The sequence below is a fragment of the Etheostoma cragini genome, chromosome 19 (assembly GCF_013103735.1).
Source record: "Etheostoma cragini isolate CJK2018 chromosome 19, CSU_Ecrag_1.0, whole genome shotgun sequence".
Taxonomy (NCBI): Eukaryota; Metazoa; Chordata; class Actinopteri; order Perciformes; family Percidae; genus Etheostoma; species Etheostoma cragini.
In genome coordinates this window covers 6,246,895-6,271,202 of record NC_048425.1, presented here as the reverse complement: position 1 = coordinate 6,271,202, position 24,308 = coordinate 6,246,895, and the positions used below count along the sequence as shown (strand labels likewise).

Genomic DNA, 24,308 nt, shown 5'->3' with positions numbered 1-24,308 from the left:
TTATTCTTTACTAACAACTAAAAAAGGTACATTCAAAATGTCTTGTTTTTTTATGGTGGATGAAGCTTTGCAGAATTAAATGATTATGATGAATGAGTAACATTATTTCTTCACATGGTATGTATAATTTTCTTAACTACACAGTTAAGACAGAGACAATGTATCTTGTGGACAACATTTATTAGATAGTTGCTCACGGATGTTTAAAAAAAATGGACTAATGATAAACTTCTTCCAAACCTGCGACCACATGCGTCATCACTGCATGTTTTTGGGTTTAGAGATGACGCCGTCTGGATAACGATTTTTAAATCGAGACACAACATCAGGATCCAAGAGATGAATGCCATCAAGCTGGTTTCCTAGAGTTACCCTAGAAGTGGAGGAGAAAAAGGTCAATCAGTAGTAGTAAAGCAGTAACTAGGCCTTTAAATGAAAGCGTGATGGTGTGTTACCAGTTGGGCTGGACGTTGTGGGGTCGACCGAAAAGCTCAATTTTCCTGGTGCCAGGCGAGAGTCTCTCTATCATGCCGTAGATCTCATCTGGTTTGTGACTAGTGGAGCGGACCTGGAAGAGAGCGTTAGGAATGCAATGAAGATGAAATCTGTATCATATCTGAAGCAACTGTTTCAGGCTGTAGAAATCAAATACATTAAGTAGGACAGAAGATATAATCATTTACCTCGGCGACAATGACGTCGCAGTCCAAACCTCGGTTGAATCCCTGAGGGTTGCCCTTTACACCCACCTGAAGACAAACAAGAGAAACGTTTTATCAGACACACCTGTGGAGGCACATTTTAAAAAAAAAAAGGAGCCTGTAGCAGCTCAGCATCTTGCTTCAAAATAACTTCCAGCTATGTGGTGGCCTCTCTAACTACCAAGAATGAACATTAAAAAAAAAAAAAAACTCCTGGAGGTAAGATTCGTCAAGCTTTGAGATTAGCAGTTACATGCAGGAGAGAGAGAGAGAGAGAAAGAGAGATCTATATTACACAGTGAGAAGACTCACAAGAGGAAAAACGTACCAGACAGTGCTCCTTCCCATGGTTCAGCCAATGGCCTGTCCTTCCTGTGCGGATGATTCTTTGAAGCTGGTTTGTTTTCACCCAAATTATTTCATCAACTCGATCATAGCTAGAAGATAATAAATACACACATAAAAAAAGCAGCATATATATAACAAATTGCATGGTGTCCTACCAAAGTGATGACTTAATGGTAGTGCATGCGCAGAAGAAAAGACTTACCCCCAAAGACTGAGACACTCTCTGCCCAACTCCATAGCCCTGTAAGAAGAGAAGTTGGCGACATGATAAGTTTGAGCAGACAACTCTATCTGGATGTGCAGAACTAGGACCCTGCCTTCTCGTAATAGACCATGCCAGTTCAACCTGTATTAAAATGTTTGTCGGCTAGGTATTGTTAAATATGATACTTGATTTAGCTGAGAAAGATTGAGCTTTTCGAGGGGCAAACTGTCAGGCTACAACTTCAAAACAAAGAAGAATACTGTACAGAAAACAGGAAACAAATAGTGTACACAGAATGTATTCAAGTGTAGATCTTTGGTTGCAGGGGTAAAAGCTCCAGCTGAAGAAAAGGTTTTGTTAAGGTTTTACGCAGTAAAAACAAAAATCAGAGACAAGGAATCTCAAGCACCCAGGTAAGTTACCTTCCAGTGACCCAGAGGAAGAGGAAGCCGTCGTCTTGCAGGATGGGGATGTTGAGTTTTCTCATCTCGTCGTCAGTCAGTGTACCATAGGGTAGCTCCATGTGGATGTCCCACGGAGGGTCGGCCATCACCACAGCAAACTTACCGAGGATCGACACATCCAAGTAGCGGATATCGCAGCATATCCACTGCAAAAAAAAAAAAACCCAAGCTCTGTAAATGTCATAACCCACCACAAAATGTACAGCATCTATCGGCCTGCCGCTGGTAAGACTTCATCTTCTTTCCTCACCACTGCTCTCTCAGCCTCACCTGCGAGGGGAACAATTTGCCCACGTTGCTGTCCGCGTCCCCCGCACAGAGGCCGAGCTCTGTGGTCCCAGCCTGGGGCCCCAGCAGGCCCCCCTCGGCCTCTGGAGGGCTGTCGATCTCATAGTGGACGTATTTGCAGGTGTCCATGTGGAAACACGTGTTAAGGAAGGAGCAGTCACCGAGGCTCTCGTCCGTGTGCTTGTTAATGATGCGACTAAATGAGAAAAAAATAAAATTCCAAAAGTAAACCACCTGCGTAAACAATGTCTGAATAACTTAAGGTTTAAACAAACCCCACAAATTAAACCACAAACGTCTTCTTGAGCACAAAAGTAAAAATACAGGAACGCAAAGACACCCATTTACCCTGTCAGTCAAGTTTATTAAATCAGAAATATGCACCCTGTATCCTTAGACAAGTGTTCATGTTATTTTAATTGTGCCCCCTTAAAACCAAGTCTACTTGTGATACCTTAAATAGTTTCATTACTTTCCAGTCTTTAATTTCAAAAATTTGCCTCAAGGGATAGACTTATACAACATTTCACAAGGAAACATTAGTTATGAAAAGTTATAGAAAACTGTATAGTGTTTGTAGCAGATTCAGCTTTTTCACTAATTATTCATCTAATTTACTTTGAGATTTCTTTGGTGGTTCTCGGACCCCTACCGTACACCTCTTTTTATAATGAAAATCATTTCTTTAAAAATTAAAACAACTAAAAAGATGCTTTCATCTTTTTCCATTAGAATAAAATGATGCGCAAGTTGGTGTTTTGCCTGAACATTTTCATGATGTGGTGTTTTTGATAGTAGTGGTATTTTAACCTTGATTATAGTGACCTCTTCAGACCCATGGGAGTATTTCTCTTTTTGAAATATATTTTTTACAGAAATTGTATGCCTTTATTTTTTGGTTGATAGATAAGAGATGACATGAAGAGAGAGGAAAGACAGATGACGTGAACATGAACTGGTAGCACTGCAGTTTATAGTCAGGGCCCTCACGCCACAGCCACCAGTGGATTTAAAACACTGAACTGCAACGGATATGGTCATTTATCTGAATTTATTAAAAATCTGTTTAAAATGTGGAGTGACTAAAAGACTTTGGTGATCATGTGGGGTGACATAAAACACAAAAAAACAGTATGGTGAGGAACACTGACCGGAAGTGTAACTTGGTGCACGGCAGCGGTGTGTCCCCAGAGCGTACACACTCCTCTTTGGTCCCGTGGTCGCAGAACTCTTGGACCTGAGCTCGGCCGCGAGACCGGAACTTTTCCACGATGGACTGCTCCTTAGCTGTGCTGGCATTAAGCAGCTCCAGAATCTCTCTACTCACCTGGACATAAATAACATGATACATACCATATCAGTAATCACACCGCCAAACTAGCCTGATTTGCTTTCGTGTAACTGGTCCCTAATTCTGGGTGGAGCAACAGACAAGATGACATATTGGTCGGTATCCTCATACTTCCTACCTTCTTGCTCTGCTGCTCTTTAGTGGACTGCTGGTTCAGGAGGCTCTCTATCTCCATGTCCAAGTGGGACGACTGGCTTTTACTGCTCTTTCCCTTCTTCTCAGCCCCGCTCCCTGATGCTGAAGGCCCTGCTAGCTGTGAGGAGGAAGCCGGTGTCACAGAGCTGAAGGAAGAGTGCGGAGGAGAAGCCGGGCTCTGAAGTGAGGGTGAGAAGCCCGGAGCTCTTTTGTGGTGGGTTTGATCTTCTGCTTTTCTCTTGACTCCAGCCCGTTGGGCTCCAGCCACAGAACCAATCATGGCCCATAGTTTTGTGTGGTCCACTGCTATCACGATCGAGGGGGAGGAAGTAGTAGAAGAAGAAGAAGAAGAGGCTGAGGTGGGTTGCCGGACCTCGATGAGTTCCTGAGCAGAGAATTTTAGCAGGAGACTCTGGATGCATCCATGACTGACAGCTGTCTCAGACTGAGTGAGAATCAAATGGAAGAAAAATTAAATTAAAAATAGAAATTTGTTTTTATCTATTTTTGTATTTAATTACGCTACGGCCAAGCTCCACATATTTTTACTTTCCTTTATAAAACTTGTGTACTCTTTGTCAATTCTGTGCTTAGAGACAATGACTCACACTGAGTTCACTTGTGATGGTAAGGGAGTCCGTTGGCATTGAAAGACTCAGATCAGAGAGATATCCCAGCAGCCTCTTCTCTAGTTCGGGATCTGGCGGTTTTTCCGTCTCCTCCTGAGGGGGGAGCGGAGCTGACGGAGCCGGGCTGTCACTCCTGGCTGTAGAACCCTCTGCACTGCCTCCGCCATCTGACCGAGAGGAGACAACAGGTTAACGCCATCGTTTGGTAAAAGCTTTTCTTGACAACTGATTGTTTTTAAATTTCTTACCCAAAATTGCCAAAGATTACTGGTCCCAGCTTCTCAAATGTTTTACCAAATGAACATGCATTGTTTTACTAAGTCTTCTATAATAGTAAATTGAATAGCTTTGTGTTTTGGACTGTTAGTTAAACACTAAGTTATTTGACGATGCCATCTGCGGCTGTGGGAAATCATGATGGGCATGGGACCATTTATTGACGTTTTACAGACCAAACAATTACTCAATAAATCAAGAACACAATCATCCGTTGAATTGATAATGACAATAATAAGTTACAGCCCTATCCCTACAAATAATAACTATTCAACTTGAGAAAAATGATTCACTTATTGACCAGATTTGTATAACTGCGCTATAAGCCAATGGCCGTAATCGTTTAGCTAGTTGGCAAAAAAGTTCTGTAAGATAAAAGTACAGCTCTATGTGTTGAGTAAACATTTCCAATATTTGCTAGTAAAACTAGGCAATTTCAAGACATCACAGTGGCCTTGGGTAACAACGCATAGGCAACTGCCTTCATACTTTACAATTATAGATTACTGATTAATCGGGTAAACGTTCTATTGGTTATTTAACGGCGCAATCGTTATTTGCTGCCCTACTGGTAGCTGCTCTCTGGTCTGCATGTATTGTTAGGCCTACTACCAGAGGACGGTTGTGCTGGGTCTTTCCGCCGCCGCTGCAGCCTCTCCCGCAGAGAGTCCAGCTGCTTCTTGTGCGCCTGAATGTTGCTCCACGTGTCCGACATGACGAATTGGATTCAACAGCATTAACCAATACCGAAACCGGTTACGCTGAACAGTTCATTGACAAAAGTTGAACACCGCCAGCCTTGTTTGGAGCGAAAAGTGCATGGTCCAAGGCGAAAAAGTGTCGGACAAGCAACTTGCGTGAGAAACGTTCCGGCTGACTGGTGATGAAGGACAATTGTGGTGGTTGGCTGCATGATCTAAAATAAATAATCATGCATTAATCGGCCTGTACTAACAGCTGTATTTTAGCAAAGAAAAAGGAGTCAATAAAAAAATATCTGTTAACTTGTGAAGTGGTTCTTTGTCGGATTCCTCTTGGCTACGGACCACTCCAACTTCCGGCGTCTCTGAAATTAAAAGTCAGTTTTGTCCCTTCTAAAATTCAATGCATTCGTGCTGTTGTAGTAAAGACGTGTTCTCCGTCATCGTAGTAACATTATAAACTTAGATTTCATACTTGTCTTGTAACTTAGTGCATTTTTCTCCACTGCAGTGGCCGCTCCTTCCGGTACTAGGCTGTTGCTGCTGTGAGCTAACGTAAAGATGGCGGAAGACGAGAAGAGTGGTGAGCCTGCGAGAGAGAAAAACGAACTGCAAATTCTGAAGGTATTTGTTCTTAATTATATCACACGGATATTGAAATACACCAAATGTCACATCATTAGTGTTTTGTTGACTTCTCATGAGGTCAGTGTCTTGTGTTGTCTCTATATTTACTCGCTGGACATCTTCATAACGACTCGTTACTATAACAACTGGCTGCAACTATCATGCTAACAAACCCTAATTACCATTTAGCCTTCATTTCTGTACTGTTAGGTTTGTGAGTGCTATAGTCCTCTTTCCATGAGATTGAATAGGTCGACAATTATCCAATTAACCCGTCAGCTTTATGACTTTTTAAATGCATGCTTAGCTTTTATCCGCTTCTTGCTGAGTCATCATATTCTCTGTGTTCCTGGCTAAATGGACCAAGGATGGACACTAGAGATGCACTGGTTGGTTCTTAATTTAGTACGTTTCATACGTAAATCACCATCAATCAATAATCTTACATTAATAGTTTTAAACATCAGTAGCACAAATGCAGGTGCATAAATTGCTGCTTTATTTATTTAAATTTTTTAGAAATACCTATCACTAAAATACATTTGTATTTTCTGTTTTGTAATTGGTAGTTTTATTCTGTTACTGATTTGAGTTTTTTAGTATTGCACAAAATAAAGCTGGGCCAAGGCTAAGATATCATGACTTTTAGACCCAACATGGGTCTAGCACCTAAAATACAGGATCCTACAATTCCCACAATGAAGCTCTATGGCTTCTTTCATCAGACCCTCATGTTAATGGCAACTCCTCATCATTCTCCCAATTTGTATAGCTGGTTTTTGGTAAAACAATACTAATAATATATATAAATATATATATATATATATATATATATATATATATATATATATATATATATATATATATATATATATATATATATATATAAAAAACATGTTGAATTTAATGATGCTTGCTCTCATATTGAATTGGTGATTAAATTGACTGTATTATACATACAAAAGTTGTCAACAAACCAAACTAAAAACAACCATACAATAATTTTACTATTTCAGATTTGACAGTTATATTACTCTACTTGCTACTAGATCACAATGTGGGTGTCATACAATTGCAGTATTCTATTATGTACATGTACAATGCTCGTCACAGTTTTTTCACCAAGTCAGTATTGCACGACAGGCAGATTTAGCTGTGAGAACTGTGCCTTTTAGTCTATTTTTAACTATTGTTATGAGTTCACAATATTGTTTTTCTTTAATCCCCCCCTCTACCCTCCCATCACAGGAGCTCGTGGATGAACTGTATAATTTCAGAGACTGCTATTTTGAGACTCACAGTGTGGAGGAAGCTGGGAGGAAACAAAGTGATGTCGCACAGGAGAGCGAAAAGACCCTGAAGAGACTAGAGGAGAAAGAAGGTGAGAGTGCAACAATTACACAACAGCTCTTCAGTCTTTCATTTGCAGAATATATACTAACGGGTTTTTTTTTCTTCAATTAACCACAGATAGTTTTAAACACAAAGCAGAGTTTCTGCTGCAGAAGGGCAGGTGTCTAAACGTGGCTCCAGACTTCAGCACCGTAGCAGAAGAGTGCCTTTCCCGGGCCGTAAAGCTGGAGCCTGGCTTGGTCGAGGGCTGGAACACATTGGGGGAGCAGTACTGGAAAAAAGGAGACCTGACCGGTGCCAAGAACTGCTTCACTGGAGCCTTGCAGCAGGTACATTAAGGACAGAAAGAGAGAGGGATAGATATTTTAAACTCAGTTGAAAATTATTTTCTATCCTGTCCTCTTGGCTTTCCACATAAGCGCCGTAATTAAAGTACCACATAAGTCAATATGCTGTAACACATTTTGTGACAGTGTGCTTCAGTTAGAAAGTTTGGCATTATTTGTTTTAAAAGGATTAAAAATGCAACCTGTATGTTAACATTTCTGGCACTTTATGTTAAGAGAAACTGTCACGTAACTGATGTGATTTACAGGTTGTTTCTGCAATAATCCCTGCAATAATCCCCTTTTTTTCTCGATTATTCTTTTTTGTGATCATTGTGAGCTGAGATTATAATCACGAATGCATCCATGCTAGATTCCACTTATCAACTCAGGTTGATTGTCTTGCGCTTTCCCTTTTACATCTGTAGAGCAAGAACAAAGTGTCTCTACGCAACCTGTCTATGGTGCTGAGACAGCTGCCGCCGGCGAACAGCAACGTACATCATGGCAAGCAGGTGATGGAGAGTGTGGACATGGCCCGACAAGCTGTCCAGCTGGACGTCACCGACGGGACATCTTGGTGTGAGTAGAGGGCATGGGTACTTAGTCAGTAGAGGAGAAGTGTTAAATGAAAGTTATTAAGGGGATTGTACAAATGATGTGCTGTCCTAAAATTGTATTTCATGTTTTTACAGACATCCTGGGAAATGCTTATGTGTCCCTGTTTTTCACCTGTGGACAGAATCCACAATTGTCTCAACAGGCGCTAACTGCCTATGCACAATCTGTGAGTACTGAGCATTGAACAAGTTGGTTAAAATCTATCAGCACTAATTATCCTAATATTTTACACCTTTCTTTCTCATATGTAGGAAAAAGTGGACAGAGCCGCGTCTTGTTACCCGGAGCTGCATTTCAACCGAGCCACTCTTTTCCAGTATGAGGAAATGTACGGGTCTGCTCTTGCTGGCTACAGCCGAGCGGCTGCACTCGACCCGGCGTGGGAGGAGCCGCCAGAGAGAGAGAAGCAGCTGCTGGAGTACCTGGGGAAGGTCACAGAACTCATACAGAACAAGGTATGGAGTGCAGAGCACAAGAAAATTGGTGGTTGGATTTTTCCTTCTTTTTTTAATTAAGGCATTAAAATCAAATCCAAAAGAGGTTTTTTATTCAACTTTAGCATGGGTGTGAAAACTAATGCAAGCCCCTGTATAACACCTAAACGTGTGTGAGATAAATTATCCTAAAAGGTGTGTGTATTGCACTTTTGGCATCACTTCTTTTTATTTTTGTCTTATGTTGACATAAATATTGTCATCAAGATGACAAATATGTCATTGTTCACAACAAGTTGGCAGCAAAGCACAGCCGTAGCTTTTGTTTTCCTAACCTTCAGTCTTTCCTTCTCTTCAGGGGAAGGTGAAGGCACGTAGGTTGAGGACGATGCTCTCTAACCTCAACACGTCAGCGTTGGGTCCCTGCTCCTCCCCGCAGTTTCGTTCCCCAACAGGCCGTGTCGGCAGCATGGAGCCTCGAACTCTTTCCTCCCTCACACACGGTCACAACGCTGGGGTTGCCGCCCTGGGCAAGGTGGTGTTCAGTCTGGCCTCTGAGGGTCGCATGGCTTTGTGAGTGCAGCTTATTTTATCATTAATAGCTCACATTGTCTACATGCTTTTTGGTACAGTCTCTGTGTGATAGAGCAGGAAAAAAATTATTTTTGTTGTGATTGTGTAAAATCTTGCACTTTTTCCCCCCTCCAGTACGTTTGGCATGGTAGACAGCGAGGAGTCATGTATAGTGGTGATGGTTTACAACACAGCGGATAGCTGGGGCGTCCTGATAGGAGACACTGTAGTCATTCCTGAACCTCAGGTCAAACGACACAGTATAACACATAAAGACAAGGTCAGTGTTTAGTGTGTGCGGATCAAAATGTATAGAATTATGGTTCTCTACATTTTCTGATTTTCACATTTCCTCTGTCTGGCAGGTGTTTGATTTCAGAAGTATACGAGTGGACTCTCCTCTGCTCCTCATTGTCAACGGCAAGAAGCAAAACGCCCAAAGTCAGATTGCTGCCTCAGTCAGCTACAAGCCGCAGAGCGAATGAGCTGAACAAGCAAGAGGAAATACATTAAGAGGACCATTTTTTCTGGATTTTAAGGAAGAGTTTGGATAATTATGGAAGTTGAAGTTCCCAAAGTTAGTGCCTGTTTTGTGTTTGTAAATAGAAGTTACCCTGTTACTTTGTTAAACAATTTTGTTTATATTTATATTTCTTTTGTTTTGTTGTGGAGACAACACAGTTCTTTTTGTACATTAATGAACCTGTGATGATGGCAATGTAATGTCCGATTTAATTGTGACTTAAGTTTACCCAGAAAAAATTATTTTATGTTAAACATATTGTTTGCGTGGTATCTTAAAACTGCTTTGAAATGTACAAAAGTGTAATTCCTTTTTCATACCAGACATTTTGACTTATTATAAAAGGAAAAGCACAGGTATTACTAATGGCATTAATGATGGATCTGTTCTATTCAACTGTCCCAGTAAGTCAATGACAAACAGTGAGCCAGCATACAAAACATCAGGACACTGAAACTGAAGCAGATTATTAGTATTTACACCTGTGATTTTCCTACTGTGAAATGTCTTCTGTGAAAGGTGCCTACTGATCAGAGGTGTCATTACTCATTAAATAGTTAAAAACCGTACGAAAAACATTCTTGCGGTCTGGGTTGACCACTTTACTAGCTGCTTCAGTTGTTTGTTATCCAGGTCTAGACCTCGGGGGGGGGGGCTTTTACTTCCAATCAACAACCAGCCAATTGCTCAGGTTTAACCCAGATTGCCCAAATTCCTCACAGTTTGCATGACAGACCACCTACTGTTATTCATTCAGTTAACGTGTACTGTATCCGTAAAGGAAAAATGTATTATTGGTTTTTGTTCACTATAAATGTCAAGCATTTTTGGACCAAAATAATCCATTGTCTTTGCTTAGGTTAGAGTTAGACTAACCACTTTATCCCAACTGCCTAATCTTCTTAGTTTTCAAATATTAAATCACACAAAAACGATTAAAGGAAATTAGTGAACAAATTAACATAGTGGAGTCTTCCTGATTACATTAAGTCCTTCAATGTGTCTATTTTTGACTAGAAACAGGCATATTATTTTATTATTTATTTACCGATTTATTTTCGGTAAAACAGACAATCTCCACACTAACAGAAAACTGTAAGACAGTGCTCTTTGTAAACTGATTTTATGTTTATTTACATTACAAGTACTTCTAAACACAAATTTTTAAGTAGAAACCAGGACTAAAAGCTGATTTTTACGCCTAGTTTAGTTTAAAATTACAATAAATACTTCAAAAATGTACTCAAGGCAAACCCTGCTAACTAAATGAACACTAAAACGTTAGAACACTTTGTTAACATATAAATAAATTAATTTAAGGTAATGTGCTACAGTCAGATTTTTGTTAACATATAAATAAATTAATTTAAGGTAATGTGCTACAGTCAGATTTTGAAACCTGTTACTGTCTCAGTGCTTCTTCATGAAGGGCCGGCCTCTCTCCCTGGCAGGGGAGCTGAACTGGAAGAAGGTCTTGGCTCCGTCAGCCTCCAGGCAGGAGAAGAATCTGCTGTCCCCATCGTTGCCCCCAGAGAGGAACTGAGGGCTTCTCTGGGGAGTTGCCTGCCGAGCCACCCCTGTGTGACACGCAGGGGGTTGACGGATGTCTCTTATTGTTACACTGAGCAAAATTCCCTCACGCAGACATTCAGCTCATTACTCCTACTGTCCTTAATTGTTAATGATTACTTCTTGACAAACCCCCTACGGCTGCGTCTTCCTCTGTGCTATTTAACATAATTTTCTCTCTGCTTCCTTCCTTTTCTCATTAATCAGTGTGGGCACAGTGTGACAATTGATTTAATAAAAGCATTCAAGTTTATTCTTTACCTGCCAAACATTGTTTTTGGAAGCAACAGAGTTTTTATTACCGATTTTTAATCTGTAGCCTAAATATTCTCTGCATTTGTTCGATTTGTTATTTAGTCTATGAAATGTCAAAATGCCCTCAAGACGTAAAGACCAAAGCGGGGTCCTCATATTGCTTGTTTTGTCTTACAGGCCAGAATTCAAACATACTTAACTTACACTAACCGGCAAGTGTATGACATTTTTGCTTAATGAATTGAATTGAAACTGATTCTGAAAATTCTTGGCAAATAATTTTTTAGATTAATATTTTAGCTATTTAATAAATTCTACTTTTTTTATGACATCCAACCTTCAAAATATTTATTAAGTCACTGTTCAAACCTTTTTCCCTATCTTAAAAAATATTAATTGCACTGCAAAAAATTATATATACGGTATTATACTTCCTATTCATGATTTCCCCCAGAGCTCATTTTAAACACTTTCCAGATGTTGTGTTTATGGAAGAACAGAATTATGGCCTGATCATTGATAAACTCCCACAATCTACATTCCCCTCTCATTGTGAATTATTAATTATTCTCCTGCACAAAACGACAAAGCATCTGTTATTTAAAGAGTGTACCTTTTAACGTTAACATTAATCTTAAATTCCAATTGTTGTTCTTACCGGTGTTGTAATTGTGATGTACAGCTTGTGGCAGCATGTCTCTGTCTCCAACACCCACCACCATGTTGCGCAGCCTCAGGGAGTCGTACAGCCCCTGTAGTTTCTGGTACTGCCTGTTTCTCTCCATCAGCCTCTCAGAGACCTCGCTGTACTTCCTTTTATACTCCTCCATCACCTGAAGAAAACAAGATGTCACATATTTATACAGTAAGCACAGCATTTCTTAGAGGGTCAGAGGACGTGCTTTGGTTATTTTTAACTTAGGGGTCAACTTCCAATGTGACAGTATGGATCTGCACTTCAGAATTGTGGTTTACTTTCTTCAGGGAGGCGATCTCCCCCCTCATGCCCCCGAGCTCCAGTTCTCTGCTCTGGTTCTGCTGGGTCAACACCTTGTCCATCTGCTTCAGCTGTGCCTCGGCACGTGACAAACTGTACTCTTGATACATATGCTCCTGATGGACCTGTTTGCAAAGAGACAAACAAGCTGGGTGTTTTAAAGGACAACTAGACTGCCACAGGCAGACAATTACAGAATTACAGGTACATACCTATATTATTTTTTATATGCATACAAACAGAAAGATATTTGACCTGATAGCTCCAGAAGGCCAGAGCACGGGCACTGATGTCAAGAACAACGTCTGGTCGAAGGCCTGCCAGCACCATGGCTTTGTATTCCTCAGAGGGCGACAGCTCAGTCCTCACAATGTCCAGCTTCCCAGACAACGCAGAAGAGCAGGCCGGGCAGATGGCAGGGGAGCGGCTGAACTCACCGGACCCATGTTGATCACAGAAAACATGCGAGCAAGCTGTGACCCAGGCGAAGCCGCTCAGCTTAGTTCGGCACTTTGGGAAGTTACATAGTAGTATGTCGTCGCAGAGAGACATGGCTATGACTGTGGAAAGTACAGAAACATTTTAGCAATTGGGGCTAGTCAAGTCATTAACTGAAGGTTCTATAAAGCAATTACATATGGTTTTGAGTTTAAATTCCATAAACATATCAAGGTGAAGCAAATAAAAAAATCCATTTGGGAATTTTTTTAATTATTTAATTATTATTTTCATATATTTTCTTAACAGTGCCTAGCCTGTGTGTGGGATTACCACACATCACATCAACATCAAATTTGAGTCCAAGGTCCAATTTGGTGAAATTTGGGAACTTAAAAATCACCAGGTGTGGGCTAACAATTTCAATTTCAACTTTTAAAAACTTTTGAAAACGTTTCCTATAATTTTGCTTGGTGTAGGGTAATATTTTCCTGATCTATTCAAAGCAACAAATAAAGAATAACATAATGAGCAAACTGCATTTTCAGTCAGTTTAATCATATAGTTAACACGTTCTGCTCAGTTTTAATTTTACTTCCTATCTATATCAAAGTATCAATTACAAAAATACTTGATAAGGAAATATTAAATACCCGAAATATAATAACATGGCTGTATGAGGAAATATGTGGCGTTAGCTTAGCGAAATTTAGGTTACGTAGCTACGTAGTTAGCTAGCTATTTGATGTTAGCATTAGCAAGTTAGCGGGTAGCTAATGTTAAAGTGATGAGCTCCCAGGCCAAACTGTTACGTCCGCTTTCTGTTCATCAGCTGCTATTGAAAATAAAAACTGACTTTGAAAACTAGCGTTGTAATTTCTGTTAAATTTAAACGGATACCTTTACGGGATATTTAAGGTTAATTTCGGGAGACACCAACCTGCAGTTAACGGTAACGTAGGTTAGCTCTTCACTCGGATTGTCAGGTGACGCTAAATTAATACTGCAATCTCATTGGTTGATTGCAACTCGAGGTTTTAAGGGTAACGTCTCAAAACAATGCCTAGGCTACTTTAAAATGAATCTACAAAAATAAAATACTAAATTTTACACATATTTAGGACAAAGATAGAACATATATCATATTTGTTTTAGTTGTATGCATTATGCTGAATTCAATTTATAATGTGGTATCTCTACTTAAATAATCTGGGAACTTCTTCCACTACTCTGGGCAATCGGACTTTTACTTCTTGCTGCATACAGTCTCTGTTCATTCTCCAGGTGATGAATCTACAAACGGCACCCCATGGAAGTGAGACACTTTAATGACCAGGTCAAATGTAGATAAACATGGCAGTATAATCCATCAAAATCCAATAATGCCCTGTTTTATACACAGCCTCTGAGTGGAGGAAAGGCCTAGGCTATATAATGTGAGACACCTAAATATGGCGCCCCCTCCTCCACCACCTTTTCTCACTATTTTCTCTCTCTCTCTCTCTCTCTCTCTTTTATCCATTTCTCCACGTGGTACAGGAGTAAAGGCGGGGGGTGAAAGAGGGGCATTGTGCTGTGCTGCAGTGGATCCGGGGGTTCATAGTGAGAGAGGGGAGATGCTCACTCAACTGTGTCCAGCACGCCATTGTCAAAGATTCCCATCTATTCTCTGCCTTTTAAATAGAGCTCCAGTGTAAGATGCTTTTTTGGGGTGGGTGGGAGGGATGGTATTATACGCTTCGTGATAACACACAGAAAATAGATGCATGTGGAATGGCTGTGTGGCCCTACTTGCACACAACTCCAGTGCATTGTTGTTGATAATTGGCCCTATGGATATCAAAGGGTAGAAATATTGCCTGTTTACTCCTCATCTGGTAGGCTACAATAACATCACTCGGAAGACGGATTTATGACTGATGAAAACCACCTGCAAGTCAATTAATGCGTCTCTGATTTCAATTTGTATCCACTGTGTTGATAATTACCCTAGAGAGTAGTTGCAGTAGCCTACACCTGGAGGTCCTAAACATATGTCAACTGATGGATGAGTCACCTGTTAAATTTCTTTTAGACATCCTAATTTTACCATGATGATTTTAATCTCTTCTACAGATGGTTGAACATTGAATGAACATTTATATTAAGCAAAATATCTGATTCTAACTCCTATTTATATTTGTTTTTAAGCCATCCAACGGCTTTGGCACCTAATTGGCATGTTTTATTTAAAGTTTATAGCTGCTGCGTGAGTGTGTAAAGAAAAATAAAGCTGGGGAGAAAGAAAAAGAGAACCAGGGAGGCTGTGTGTTACACGCCATTGAAATGCAAATATCATTGAAGAACAAGGAGTGGTTGTGTGTGTGTGTGTGTGTGGGTTCCCTGTATGTGCATGCAGCGGGGCAGCAGCGGGAGAGGAGGGGCGCAAATTGGACAAGTTTTTGGGGGAGAAGAGACTTTAGAAAACAGCCACACACACGCACTCACGGCAGCTTCATATGACACGGTGCAGACCTGCGGATTTCCAAACACCTATGTGCTTTTTTTTCTCACTTTCTTACATGACAAGAAAATCTCTTTCCATTTAGAAGTTATTTAACACATTTTTAAATGTACATTTTATCCCGGGACTTGCGGGATGTGGGCGACTTTTGAACTTTAGATGCTTGGATGTTTTCAGGAGCGCTTCCAAGTGCGCAAAAACGTGCCTACTGCCATTCAACCGACTGATGCCCCCCTCTCTGTCTGAGTCGCAGTGAATCATGTCACGCCGGAAGCAGAAGCGACCCCAGCATTTAGTTAACGCGGATCCGGGGGGCCCAAGGCTGCTTTCTCAGGGTGAGTAAACATCTTTACGAGTGTGCATGTGTTTTTGTCTTTAGTTTCTTTAAAGAGAGCATCCATCCTGCACCTTAATGATGCTCATCACTGCATTCATTCTAACTCTTAAAATCCTTAGAGAACTTAACAAAAGCAAAAGTTTGGGTTCGGACGCTGATCTACATGAATTGTGTACGATATTTATTGTGTGGTGTCTTGTTGTAAGCGGTAATTCCCATACGTTTATCCATGCATGGCCACATTTTAACAAAAGCACTTTAATTAACAGACTTAAAAGTTTTAGATCTAAGTTTATCAACTAAGGAAACCCCTCCTCTCAGTCATTCACTGTAATGGCCCCACTAAATGGAGGCCTTAGGCACTTTGGTCGGGGCCAATAAACGTGTCCCTGTGAAATGAATAGAGTAGGATTAACTAACATCAATCTGTGGCCATTTCCATGTGCAGTTTCTCCTCTAGGAAACCAACAGGCTGCTCAGCACTGACTGCTGGAGGTCTTTGATTAGAATAGAGCACTCTCTTATTTGGTAACAATAAGATGCATGGGTGGGGGGAAGGGAAGGCAGTGTTTTTGGTAAAGATTAATCTTCCACTCCTCTCTTCTTTTGCTCTTCTTCCATGCCTTTCTCTTTTATACACCCCTCTTCCCCCATTTTCCACCTTCTCAATACTTCCCTCCCCCTTTCTTTCTCCCTCGTTCAGCCCTATTGACTGTATTCTCCTACACAGTTTCGGGGGGGGGGGGGGGGGGGGGGGGGGGGGGGGGGGGGGGGGGGGGGGGGGGGGCTCAGGTTAAAAAAAAGATTCAGAGAGGATAGAGATTGCAATTGCACTTGTTCTGTGTTGCAATGGGTTATATCGTTAAGTGAACACTAAAGACTTCTAGAAAAGACGTTTAGTCTGAGATATATTTTGGTGTTTGCTGCAGGTTCAGGTTTGTTTATAAGTCACAGGGAAGGGATTTCACAGAGGTACAGTCTTTCATTCCATCACTATATCACTCCAGGAGGGAATAGTTAGTTTGTCTCTCCATTGTTGTTACCCTCCCCCCTTCTTTTTTCTTTTTACTCTTTCTCACTCTGTGCTCAAGATTCTGAAAGAATTTGACCCCTGAGCAGGAGAGGTCGGATTAGTTGACCAATCAGAGTGTCTGGACAGTGGCCAGAACCCTTAGCTTGGCCTGACCCTTGACCTCCAATGTGACGTAAAGGGGGAAGGGTGAATAGGGAGATGAAAGACGTAGCTGCTGTAGGGAGGGGGTGGGTTAAGAGGGGTTATGGGTTGTCTTGGTGATGCCCATTGTCCTCTAAAATGTGTTGCCATAGCTGCAAGGTGGTCTGTGAGCTTTTTTGTGTGTGCAAGATGTTTGAGGAGTTTTGCTCCGGAGAGCACAGATTGAGACAAGACATTACAAAGACTCATGGACTGCAGAGTTTCTTGCTCTTGTTTATTTGTTTGTTAAAGACCATTTCCTAGCAGGCCTTTCTTTTGAAGTTAGAAGAAGATCTTTTGGTATGCACACAAATTTGCAAACTTAACTTGTAACAATAAGGGGAACTAAGGAAATAAATAGACCTTAACTAAAGTAGAATGTTTTAATTAATTTACATACCTGGGTTAAAATTGGACACTGGGTATTGTATAATGTAAACGTGTGTAAAGAAACAAACAAAATGTAACTTACATTTTTTTTCCTGTCATTCCTCAGATGATCACCTGGGTATGAAGTCACCATCCACATCTCTTGGCTCAGAAGTGACCTCATCAGGGTCCTCCTCATCATCCCCCAACTCTCTCCAAGACTGCCAGCCACCTCTGGCCCCTCGCCCATCCCCTGGTGGGCTCCACGCGCCCTCCTTGCCCAGCGAGAGCTCCCCTCCTCCCCACTGGCCCAGCCACATTGCCCCCTTTACCACCTCCCTCCCAAACACCCACTCTTCGCTCTCTCCAGACTTTCCTCACCCCTCGCTGTCATCCCAGACTCACTCACCTCCTCCCCTGGGTCAAACCTCAGGTTCCCACAGCCTGTCCCACCAAGGAAATTCTCACTCCACCATGACCTCCCCACCAATAGGCAGCTCAGCCACCACTACTACCTCCTACTCTTCCTCGTCCTCTTCATCTTCTCAGTGTGTGCAGCCTCACCGTGACAGCTCCAGTCCAGGTCATCAGCAGGCCTCCAGCTCTCCGGGGCAGCATGGACAGATCCAGGTGTCACCAACCCTGGCAGTACTCTTAGAGGAGCTGAGGATTTTACAGCAGAGGCAAATCCACCAGATGCAGATAACAGAGGAGATATGTAGGCACGTTCTCAGGCTTGGGGGTGCGGTCTTTGGCCAAGATAATAACACACAGGCCAATGGTGCAGACAGCAACCACAAGACCACACGAGCAGCATCTTTGTCACCGACACACCCCTCCACTGCCACACCAGTAACCACAGCCTCATCTCTTTTGAGTGGTCTTCCATCTTCCCTCTTCCCCCAGCCATCGGTCTCAAAATCAGGTGTTTCACATGTCAAGGGTAGCAGAGCGCCATGCTCCTCTTCCTCTTCCACATCCATTTCATCCACTATTAGCTCCTCAGTTTCCTCCCTACACCCTCTCTCCTTGTCACTAGGCCTACCGCCGCGCTACCTCCATGAGAAATCATCCAACACCTCTTCATTTGGTCATAGCAATGGTATCAATTTCCCCACCCCTCCCCTTCCTACCACCAGCCATTCCCAGGAACTACAGCCCAGCTCCTCTCTGGGCTCTGCCTCATCAGGACGCCCTCAACATGCATGCCGTTTTTGTGGCAAGGTGTTAAGCAGCGATTCATCACTCCAGATCCATCTGAGGTCGCACACAGGTGAGAGGCCCTACCAGTGTCCAGTCTGCTTGAGTCGTTTTACAACCAGAGGGAACCTCAAAGCCCATTTCCTGCGACACAGAGAGCAGAATCCAGAGCTGTCCCTCTCCCTGTTGCCCCCAGCACTGTCAGAGCAAACACAGAGTGCTCCTGGTCCCATCCAGAGAAGGAGAAAACGGCGGGCTGATGATGACGAGCCATTTAATGGAGTGAAAGGAAGTATTCCCGGGATGACAGAGAACATGGCATTAGGATTCTTGTCTGGTGGGTCCACTCGGCCCTCGCCTTCCTCTCTACCTCTGCCCCCCTCGGTAGACATGGCGTTGCTGTCCACAGCCCATTCGCTGCTTCAGCTGAACAGGGCCTCGGCTGCAGCTGTTGCCAGCACATCTAGCACTGGGCTGCCTTCTGCTTCATCCTCGTCTTCCTCCTCTTCCATGGGCAGCCAGTTCAAAGGAGCAAAGCAGCAGCGATTTGATGAAAATACACCTCCACACTCCTCCCTCCATACAAGCTCCCCATACTCCCAATTGGCCCACCTGCCTAAGATTCTCTTTCCTGGAGGTACCACTTCTCATCACCTTGCACTTCTCCGGCCCCCAGGCCACCCATCCACATCCCACCTTACTTCACATCATCAGCTACCCTTCCCCTTTCCACCTTTTCCCAAACCATCAACCTCCTCCCCTTCTTCGTCCTCGCCCACCACCTCTACCCAGACCTCAGACACCTCCAAGTTGCAGCGCCTGGTACAGAAGCTTGAAAGGCGGCCACAGGGAGGGGCCTCTTCTTCTACTGCCTCCTCACAATCACCGGCTGAAGCAAATGGGGACACACACGGCCATGACTTGTCCACCACCTCCAGTGCCTATCGCAGGGAAATGTTGGCTGCTCTTGGCCTGAGCCCAAGTGCCAATGCTGTTGGACTAATGAACAGCCAGGGAGTCTCAGGTTCTGGCACTACAACTACCATGACTACCCATTCTCTGCCTACCGCCCAGGCTGCTAATCAGTGTGGAGTGTGTCTGCGTGTCCTCAGCTGCCCCAGAGCTCTGCGTTTGCACCAGGCCACACATCTGGGAGAGCGGCCATTCCCTTGTAAGCTGTGTGGTCGTTCCTTCTCCACTAAGGGCAGCCTCAGAGCCCACCTGGCCACTCACCGTGCAAGACCGGCCAACTCCCGTGCCTTGAACTCTTGCCCATTATGCCCACGCAAGTTCACCAATGCCTTAGTTCTTCAGCACCATATCCGCTTGCACCTAGGAGGGCAAATACCACCTGACGAAGATATGCCTTCTGAAGACGCTGCAGAAATGGAGAATGCTGTCATGTATGAGCGTGAGAACCCCCCATCTATAGCCCAACAGCTTCTTCCTCTGGCCTTAACAAAAACATCCAAGTCTCCAACTGATGCTCTCAACTCAGGGTCCACTATTAAGAAATCCACAGCTGCTGAGACCACTTCTGTGAAGACAGAGGAATCAGAGGGCTCAACACCAAGTGTTAGCCCACCCCTGACCCGTAATCCTCCCTCAGTGGGAGCCGAGGACCCCCTGCGTCTGGGAGACAACACCCTAGCTGATGGTAGCCCGATGAACGGCTCCATATACTCTGAAGAGGAGACACTTGCTGACTTGGGCAGCACCAGCCCTTTCAACGCACCCTTAACTAGTGTTTTTTCAAATGTAGTAAATGGAGACGCAGAGGCAGATGACACCCCTCTATCCCTCTGTGTTTCAAAGCCTGGAGTAGAAAATGATACGCTGCATTCAGGGGTTAATGACCAAGTCTGCTCCACAGACAAACCCACCACAAGTCCTGATTCTAACCCCAAACCCACAGCTGCAAATCCCTCACCTGCACTCACACCACCAGCCAGCCCCAAAGCTATCGCTGAAGCACAAGAGGCCTGTGGCAGTGTACCGCAGGAGGCACAAGAGAGAGATGCTGTTCAAAGCAAAGGCAAGAGTGAGACCCCCACACTGATAGAGCATTTGCCAGTGTTGGACCCAGAGAAGGATGCTCCAATTGAGGAGGGTTGCAATGTGCAAGAAAAGCCTTCAGAGGACCCAGAGCCTTCTGTCCCAGCACCAGCACTGAACACCCAGCCTCCTCGCCCTGACAAACCTTACAGCTGCTCACAGTGTGGAAAGGCTTACGCCAGCCGTAGCGGACTCAAGGTAAGGGTTGAAGATATTGTCGATTTTTATGTTGTAATCTGAAGATATTAAAGTAGTAATACAATTTTTTGTCAAGTGAGATTTTCATCCTTCTGGGCTTGTGAGTGAATTACCATTGTGTTGTTTGTTCCATCAACAGGGCCATATGAAAACTCACCCTGGAGCTTTGACCAATACCCCCTCCAAGGCTCAAACCAATGACACTGACATTGTGGAGGATTGCAGCTCAACTTCAGCCAACAAGAAACTGGGACAGCAGGAGGAAAAGCAAGGATCCTCTAAATCCTCTGAGAAAGATGACAGCACAGATCCTTTACCAATGAGTGTTGTTCCTAGTGAGGTGGGCGAGTCTATGGACACTACTGTGTAGAGTTAGTATCGTTAAGTGTCTGCAGTCAGTCTTTAAAAAAAGGGTCCTGACAAGGGAATGTATTTTTAATAGAAAGAGATTTTTTTCTAGAGTTCTTAATTAAAATTCCTGTTTACCTTTGGTATTAAGCAGATAGATCTAGTTTTTATTGTAGTAACATTGCAAGAGATTTGTGAATGTAGTACTTTAGCTATGTATTTTTGTATTTCAAAGACCACAGTGAGGCCTTATCTTACACACTTCACAGAATTGTCACAATGAGAATTAATTGTTTGCGCTTTTTTTGCTGACACCTATTTCAGCACATACTGTATAAGCTGATTTGAATAAGAGGGACGATCCAGCATTTTACAAGATGAACTCCATACCAAAACAGGCCAAATTAGTAACGGCCAATGTTTGTAAATATAAGCTGCGGTTACATTTAATGCCTTTTTATTGTTACATTTTCTTTCCTTTTTTTTGATGCCATGCTGCTGAATGCATGTTTCTGATGTGCTGAGTTGCACTGTGAGTTGCACTGTGTCCTGTGCTGCCGAAACATCTTAAACAAACCCATTCGTAATGATAACCACGATGATAATGATGGCGATGATTGTGTTAGATTATCAGTACTTTTTTGAACAATCTCTGTACTTTTAGCTGTAACATTACCTATTCATACTGATGATTGTAAGTTTCTTTCTTGTTGTTGATGCTATCTGCGGGGTCAAATCAACAAAGATGAGCCCTGTTCGTTATAATTTTCCCTCCTTTATCTTTCCTTTCCCCCCTCTTCCCCCTGATCTTCTCTCTCAAAGCACTTGAGAGTTTTACGCTCCTGCAGAAACTGTCTGCACTCACTGCATTCCTGCTTTGCCCAGTTTAGTATTTGTATGCTTTGTAAACTCTTCTTTGTAGCAATGACAAAATACGTTCCCATGCCTCCCATGTGATGTAAAAAGATAAATAAAATGATGTGAAGAAGAGACCTGTTTGTTGCTCGTCTGTGGTGTTTTTTTTCCCTCTGGATTTAGTTTAGGCTTGCGTCTTTGTGAAGTAATTTATCTGTTTAAGTATTCTGTTTGCATGACTCCTATTCCGTGTGCCTGCATTATTCTGTTGGTCAGTTTTGGCTTGTTTCTTCCAGCTCTGTGTGTCTGGATTGGGGATCCTTTGTCTGGCACGCTGGGCTAGCTGTCTACTAATTCTGCCTTTTTTGCCCTCAATGTCTTTTAATATGTTTCAGTTCCCCACTAGAGAGAGAGAGAGAGAGTGTGTGTTTGTGTGTGTGTGTGAAAAGGATAATCAGAGCCTGTATGAGTGTGATTGAGGGTGCAGCTGTAGAAGCCGCCACCTCCCTCCCTCCCTCCTGCCTTTCCCTCCCCTCTCTGTGTCATACACTCTTTCATACGCACTCTCATTTTCTCTTTCATTTCTCTCCCTCACTCTTTCTGCTCTCCCCCTCACCCCTGTACTCCCCCCTCCTCCCACCCCATGTAATGAGCTGACACACAGGAAGCTCTAATCCTCACACAATGCCACCCCTCTTCCCCCCAGAGTGACTGGAAGCGGGACAGGGGGCAACAGGGACCAACCTGGCCCAGCTGTCCCCAAAATGGCTGCCTTTAATCCCTCCAGTTTTTAGCCTACAGGGGATCCTGAAACCATGACAACCGGTAACCAAGGAAAAGAATGCTCAGGGCAGAGAGCGGGACAAAGGGAGTGAAAGGAGCCATGTGTGAGAAGTTTGTCCACATGCGTTTGTGGGAGACAAGGGACGTGTCTCAATCAAAAAAAGAAAGAACAAAAGAAAAGTCATTTAAATAGTTTTCAGTTTAAGAAAGAAACAGGGAGGTGGAGGTGAATACAAAAGTTCACAGGTGTGATGGAGATGGTTGTTGACTCTGACTACATCCAAGATATTTATCATCATCAATAAGCATTAATCAACTCTCTGTAGGTCAATCATTTTCATCACAAAAGTTTTTTGAGGTGTTAAAGGTCATTTCATTTGCATATTTAGCCTACAATTAATGGAAAAATCAACACCCAGTTGGAAGACAAAGAAGTTGTGCATTCCTGCATTGGCCGTTGATTAAGATGATTTTGGTAATTACAGCTGCCATTCAATTAAAATGTGACAGAATCACTGTGACATTTGTTTATAAAGGAAATTTAGTAAAGCATAGGAATGGTGTTAAATATACTTTTAGGAAACCTAAGTACCCTATTTAGCATAGGCACAATTGTACTGTAGATGTAAGCTGATACAAGTTGTAATAATGAATGTATTGATTAAATATATATACTGCTTATGAATGCTATATAGTGGACCTAATATAAAGTGGTAATCTTTTGCTTCTGGAGGGTTTCTGATTTTTTAAGAAGCCACAAAATTGTGTAGAGCTTAAAAGACTTCTTTTACACTTTCTAAACTGTATTTTAATTATTTTAAAGGACATAAAGTCAGAATAAACTCATTTTCCACCTCTCTCTCTCTCTCTCTCTCTGAGAAACTACAATTCTACGCCCTTTGATGGCAGTGGCTCAGTCCGTAGGGAGTTGGGTTGGGAACCAGAGGGTCATTGATTCAAGTCCCCATAATGACCAAAGTATGGTGGTGGACTGGTTGCTAGAGAGGTGTCATGTCACCCCCTGGGTTCTGCCAAGGTGCTCTTGAGCAAGGCACCGACCTCCGAACAGCTCTGGTGCCTGTCCATTGTCAGCTGCAGCCCCCTCACTCTGACATCTCTCCATTAGTGCATGTAGAAGTACTGAGCCTGTATTTCAGGCCTGTGGGTAATGTGTATTCTCACAGAGTTAACACATTGTAATTTCCCTTGCGGGATTAATAAACTATACATTATTATTATTATTGTTATTATTATTATTGGATGAAGATGGATGGAGTATTTTCTAAATCCACAAGAGGGAGCTATGGTCCATATTTTGGTCCTCATCAAACGTAATATTTTACACTATTTTACACTGACATGATTACTACATTATTATTTGTACCCTGCAGAGAAATAATAAACATCAGCTAATCTTTTCTTTTTCTCTTTATTCAATATATACTCAGTGGTGGAAGTACTAAGATAATTTACTAAGCCTAAGTAAAAATAGCAATATCACAGTGTAGAAATACTCTAGAAAGTAAAAATCCTGCATTCCAAATTTTACTTAAAAGTACAAAATATACATAATCCTACTAATTACAGAATGGCCCATATTAGAAAAGAAGTACATTATATAGTACTGCTGTGT

General features: G+C 42.5%; 4 protein-coding genes across 8 annotated transcripts; 2 read left to right on the top strand and 2 right to left on the bottom strand.

Moving 5' to 3' along the window:
* Nucleotides 1-163: 163 nt before the first annotated feature.
* mettl3 (methyltransferase like 3) lies at nucleotides 164-5,286 on the bottom strand. The gene is made up of 11 exons (XM_034901326.1): nucleotides 5,010-5,286; nucleotides 4,101-4,288; nucleotides 3,476-3,937; nucleotides 3,158-3,333; nucleotides 1,989-2,202; nucleotides 1,677-1,864; nucleotides 1,252-1,290; nucleotides 1,030-1,138; nucleotides 684-749; nucleotides 456-568; nucleotides 164-373 (listed from the first exon to the last, which is right to left on the bottom strand). The coding sequence occupies exons 1-11, from the start codon at nucleotides 5,110-5,112 to the stop codon at nucleotides 259-261; spliced, it is 1,773 nt and encodes a 590-aa protein (XP_034757217.1). The 5' UTR covers nucleotides 5,113-5,286; the 3' UTR covers nucleotides 164-258.
* Nucleotides 5,287-5,432: 146 nt separating this feature from the next.
* Nucleotides 5,433-10,393, top strand: ttc5 (tetratricopeptide repeat domain 5). 2 transcript variants are annotated; one of them, XM_034901327.1, is made up of 10 exons: nucleotides 5,433-5,475; nucleotides 5,610-5,722; nucleotides 6,974-7,106; nucleotides 7,196-7,407; nucleotides 7,833-7,986; nucleotides 8,100-8,191; nucleotides 8,277-8,480; nucleotides 8,818-9,032; nucleotides 9,168-9,312; nucleotides 9,398-10,393. In XM_034901327.1, the coding sequence occupies exons 2-10, from the start codon at nucleotides 5,660-5,662 to the stop codon at nucleotides 9,515-9,517; spliced, it is 1,338 nt and encodes a 445-aa protein (XP_034757218.1). In that variant the 5' UTR covers nucleotides 5,433-5,475; nucleotides 5,610-5,659; the 3' UTR covers nucleotides 9,518-10,393. The 2 variants fall into 2 exon arrangements, with proteins under 2 accessions (XP_034757218.1, XP_034757219.1); XM_034901328.1 differs by lacking the exon at nucleotides 5,433-5,475 and having other exon boundaries at nucleotides 5,526-5,722.
* A 269-nt stretch (nucleotides 10,394-10,662) lies between these two features.
* On the bottom strand, nucleotides 10,663-13,819 carry LOC117962193 (E3 ubiquitin-protein ligase CCNB1IP1). 4 transcript variants are annotated; one of them, XM_034901331.1, is made up of 6 exons: nucleotides 13,755-13,819; nucleotides 12,632-12,936; nucleotides 12,355-12,501; nucleotides 12,038-12,212; nucleotides 10,932-11,144; nucleotides 10,663-10,880 (listed from the first exon to the last, which is right to left on the bottom strand). In XM_034901331.1, exons 2-5 carry the CDS (start codon nucleotides 12,926-12,928, stop codon nucleotides 10,966-10,968), a joined length of 798 nt encoding a protein of 265 aa, XP_034757222.1. In that variant the 5' UTR covers nucleotides 12,929-12,936; nucleotides 13,755-13,819; the 3' UTR covers nucleotides 10,663-10,880; nucleotides 10,932-10,965. The 4 variants fall into 4 exon arrangements, with proteins under 4 accessions (XP_034757222.1, XP_034757220.1, XP_034757223.1 ...); XM_034901329.1 differs by having other exon boundaries at nucleotides 13,715-13,802; XM_034901332.1 differs by having other exon boundaries at nucleotides 10,932-11,132; nucleotides 13,715-13,802.
* A 1,438-nt stretch (nucleotides 13,820-15,257) lies between these two features.
* si:ch211-212k18.5 (sal-like protein 4) lies at nucleotides 15,258-22,045 on the top strand. Its single transcript, XM_034901324.1, has 3 exons — nucleotides 15,258-15,652; nucleotides 17,364-20,689; nucleotides 20,829-22,045. The coding sequence occupies exons 1-3, from the start codon at nucleotides 15,577-15,579 to the stop codon at nucleotides 21,057-21,059; spliced, it is 3,633 nt and encodes a 1,210-aa protein (XP_034757215.1). The 5' UTR covers nucleotides 15,258-15,576; the 3' UTR covers nucleotides 21,060-22,045.
* The last annotated feature ends 2,263 nt before the right edge of the window (nucleotides 22,046-24,308 follow it).

Coding starts and splice junctions, on each gene's coding strand:
- mettl3 (XM_034901326.1), bottom strand. CDS start 5,112: ATGTCGGACACGTGGAGCAACATTCAGGCGCACAAGAAGCAGCTGGAC. Junction 3,938..4,100: donor CCATCACAAGTGAACTCAGT/GTGAGTCATTGT, acceptor ATTCTCACTCAG/TCTGAGACAGCTGTCAGTCA. Junction 2,203..3,157: donor TGCACCAAGTTACACTTCCG/GTCAGTGTTCCT, acceptor TTTCTCATTTAG/TCGCATCATTAACAAGCACA.
- ttc5 (XM_034901327.1), top strand. CDS start 5,660: ATGGCGGAAGACGAGAAGAGTGGTGAGCCTGCGAGAGAGAAAAACGAA. Junction 7,987..8,099: donor CACCGACGGGACATCTTGGT/GTGAGTAGAGGG, acceptor ATGTTTTTACAG/ACATCCTGGGAAATGCTTAT. Junction 9,033..9,167: donor TCTGAGGGTCGCATGGCTTT/GTGAGTGCAGCT, acceptor TCCCCCCTCCAG/TACGTTTGGCATGGTAGACA.
- LOC117962193 (XM_034901331.1), bottom strand. CDS start 12,928: ATGTCTCTCTGCGACGACATACTACTATGTAACTTCCCAAAGTGCCGA. Junction 12,502..12,631: donor TGGCCTTCTGGAGCTATCAG/GTCAAATATCTT, acceptor CTTTGCAAACAG/GTCCATCAGGAGCATATGTA. Junction 11,145..12,037: donor ACATCACAATTACAACACCG/GTAAGAACAACA, acceptor GTCAACCCCCTG/CGTGTCACACAGGGGTGGCT.
- si:ch211-212k18.5 (XM_034901324.1), top strand. CDS start 15,577: ATGTCACGCCGGAAGCAGAAGCGACCCCAGCATTTAGTTAACGCGGAT. Junction 15,653..17,363: donor CCCAAGGCTGCTTTCTCAGG/GTGAGTAAACAT, acceptor GTCATTCCTCAG/ATGATCACCTGGGTATGAAG. Junction 20,690..20,828: donor CCAGCCGTAGCGGACTCAAG/GTAAGGGTTGAA, acceptor TTCCATCAACAG/GGCCATATGAAAACTCACCC.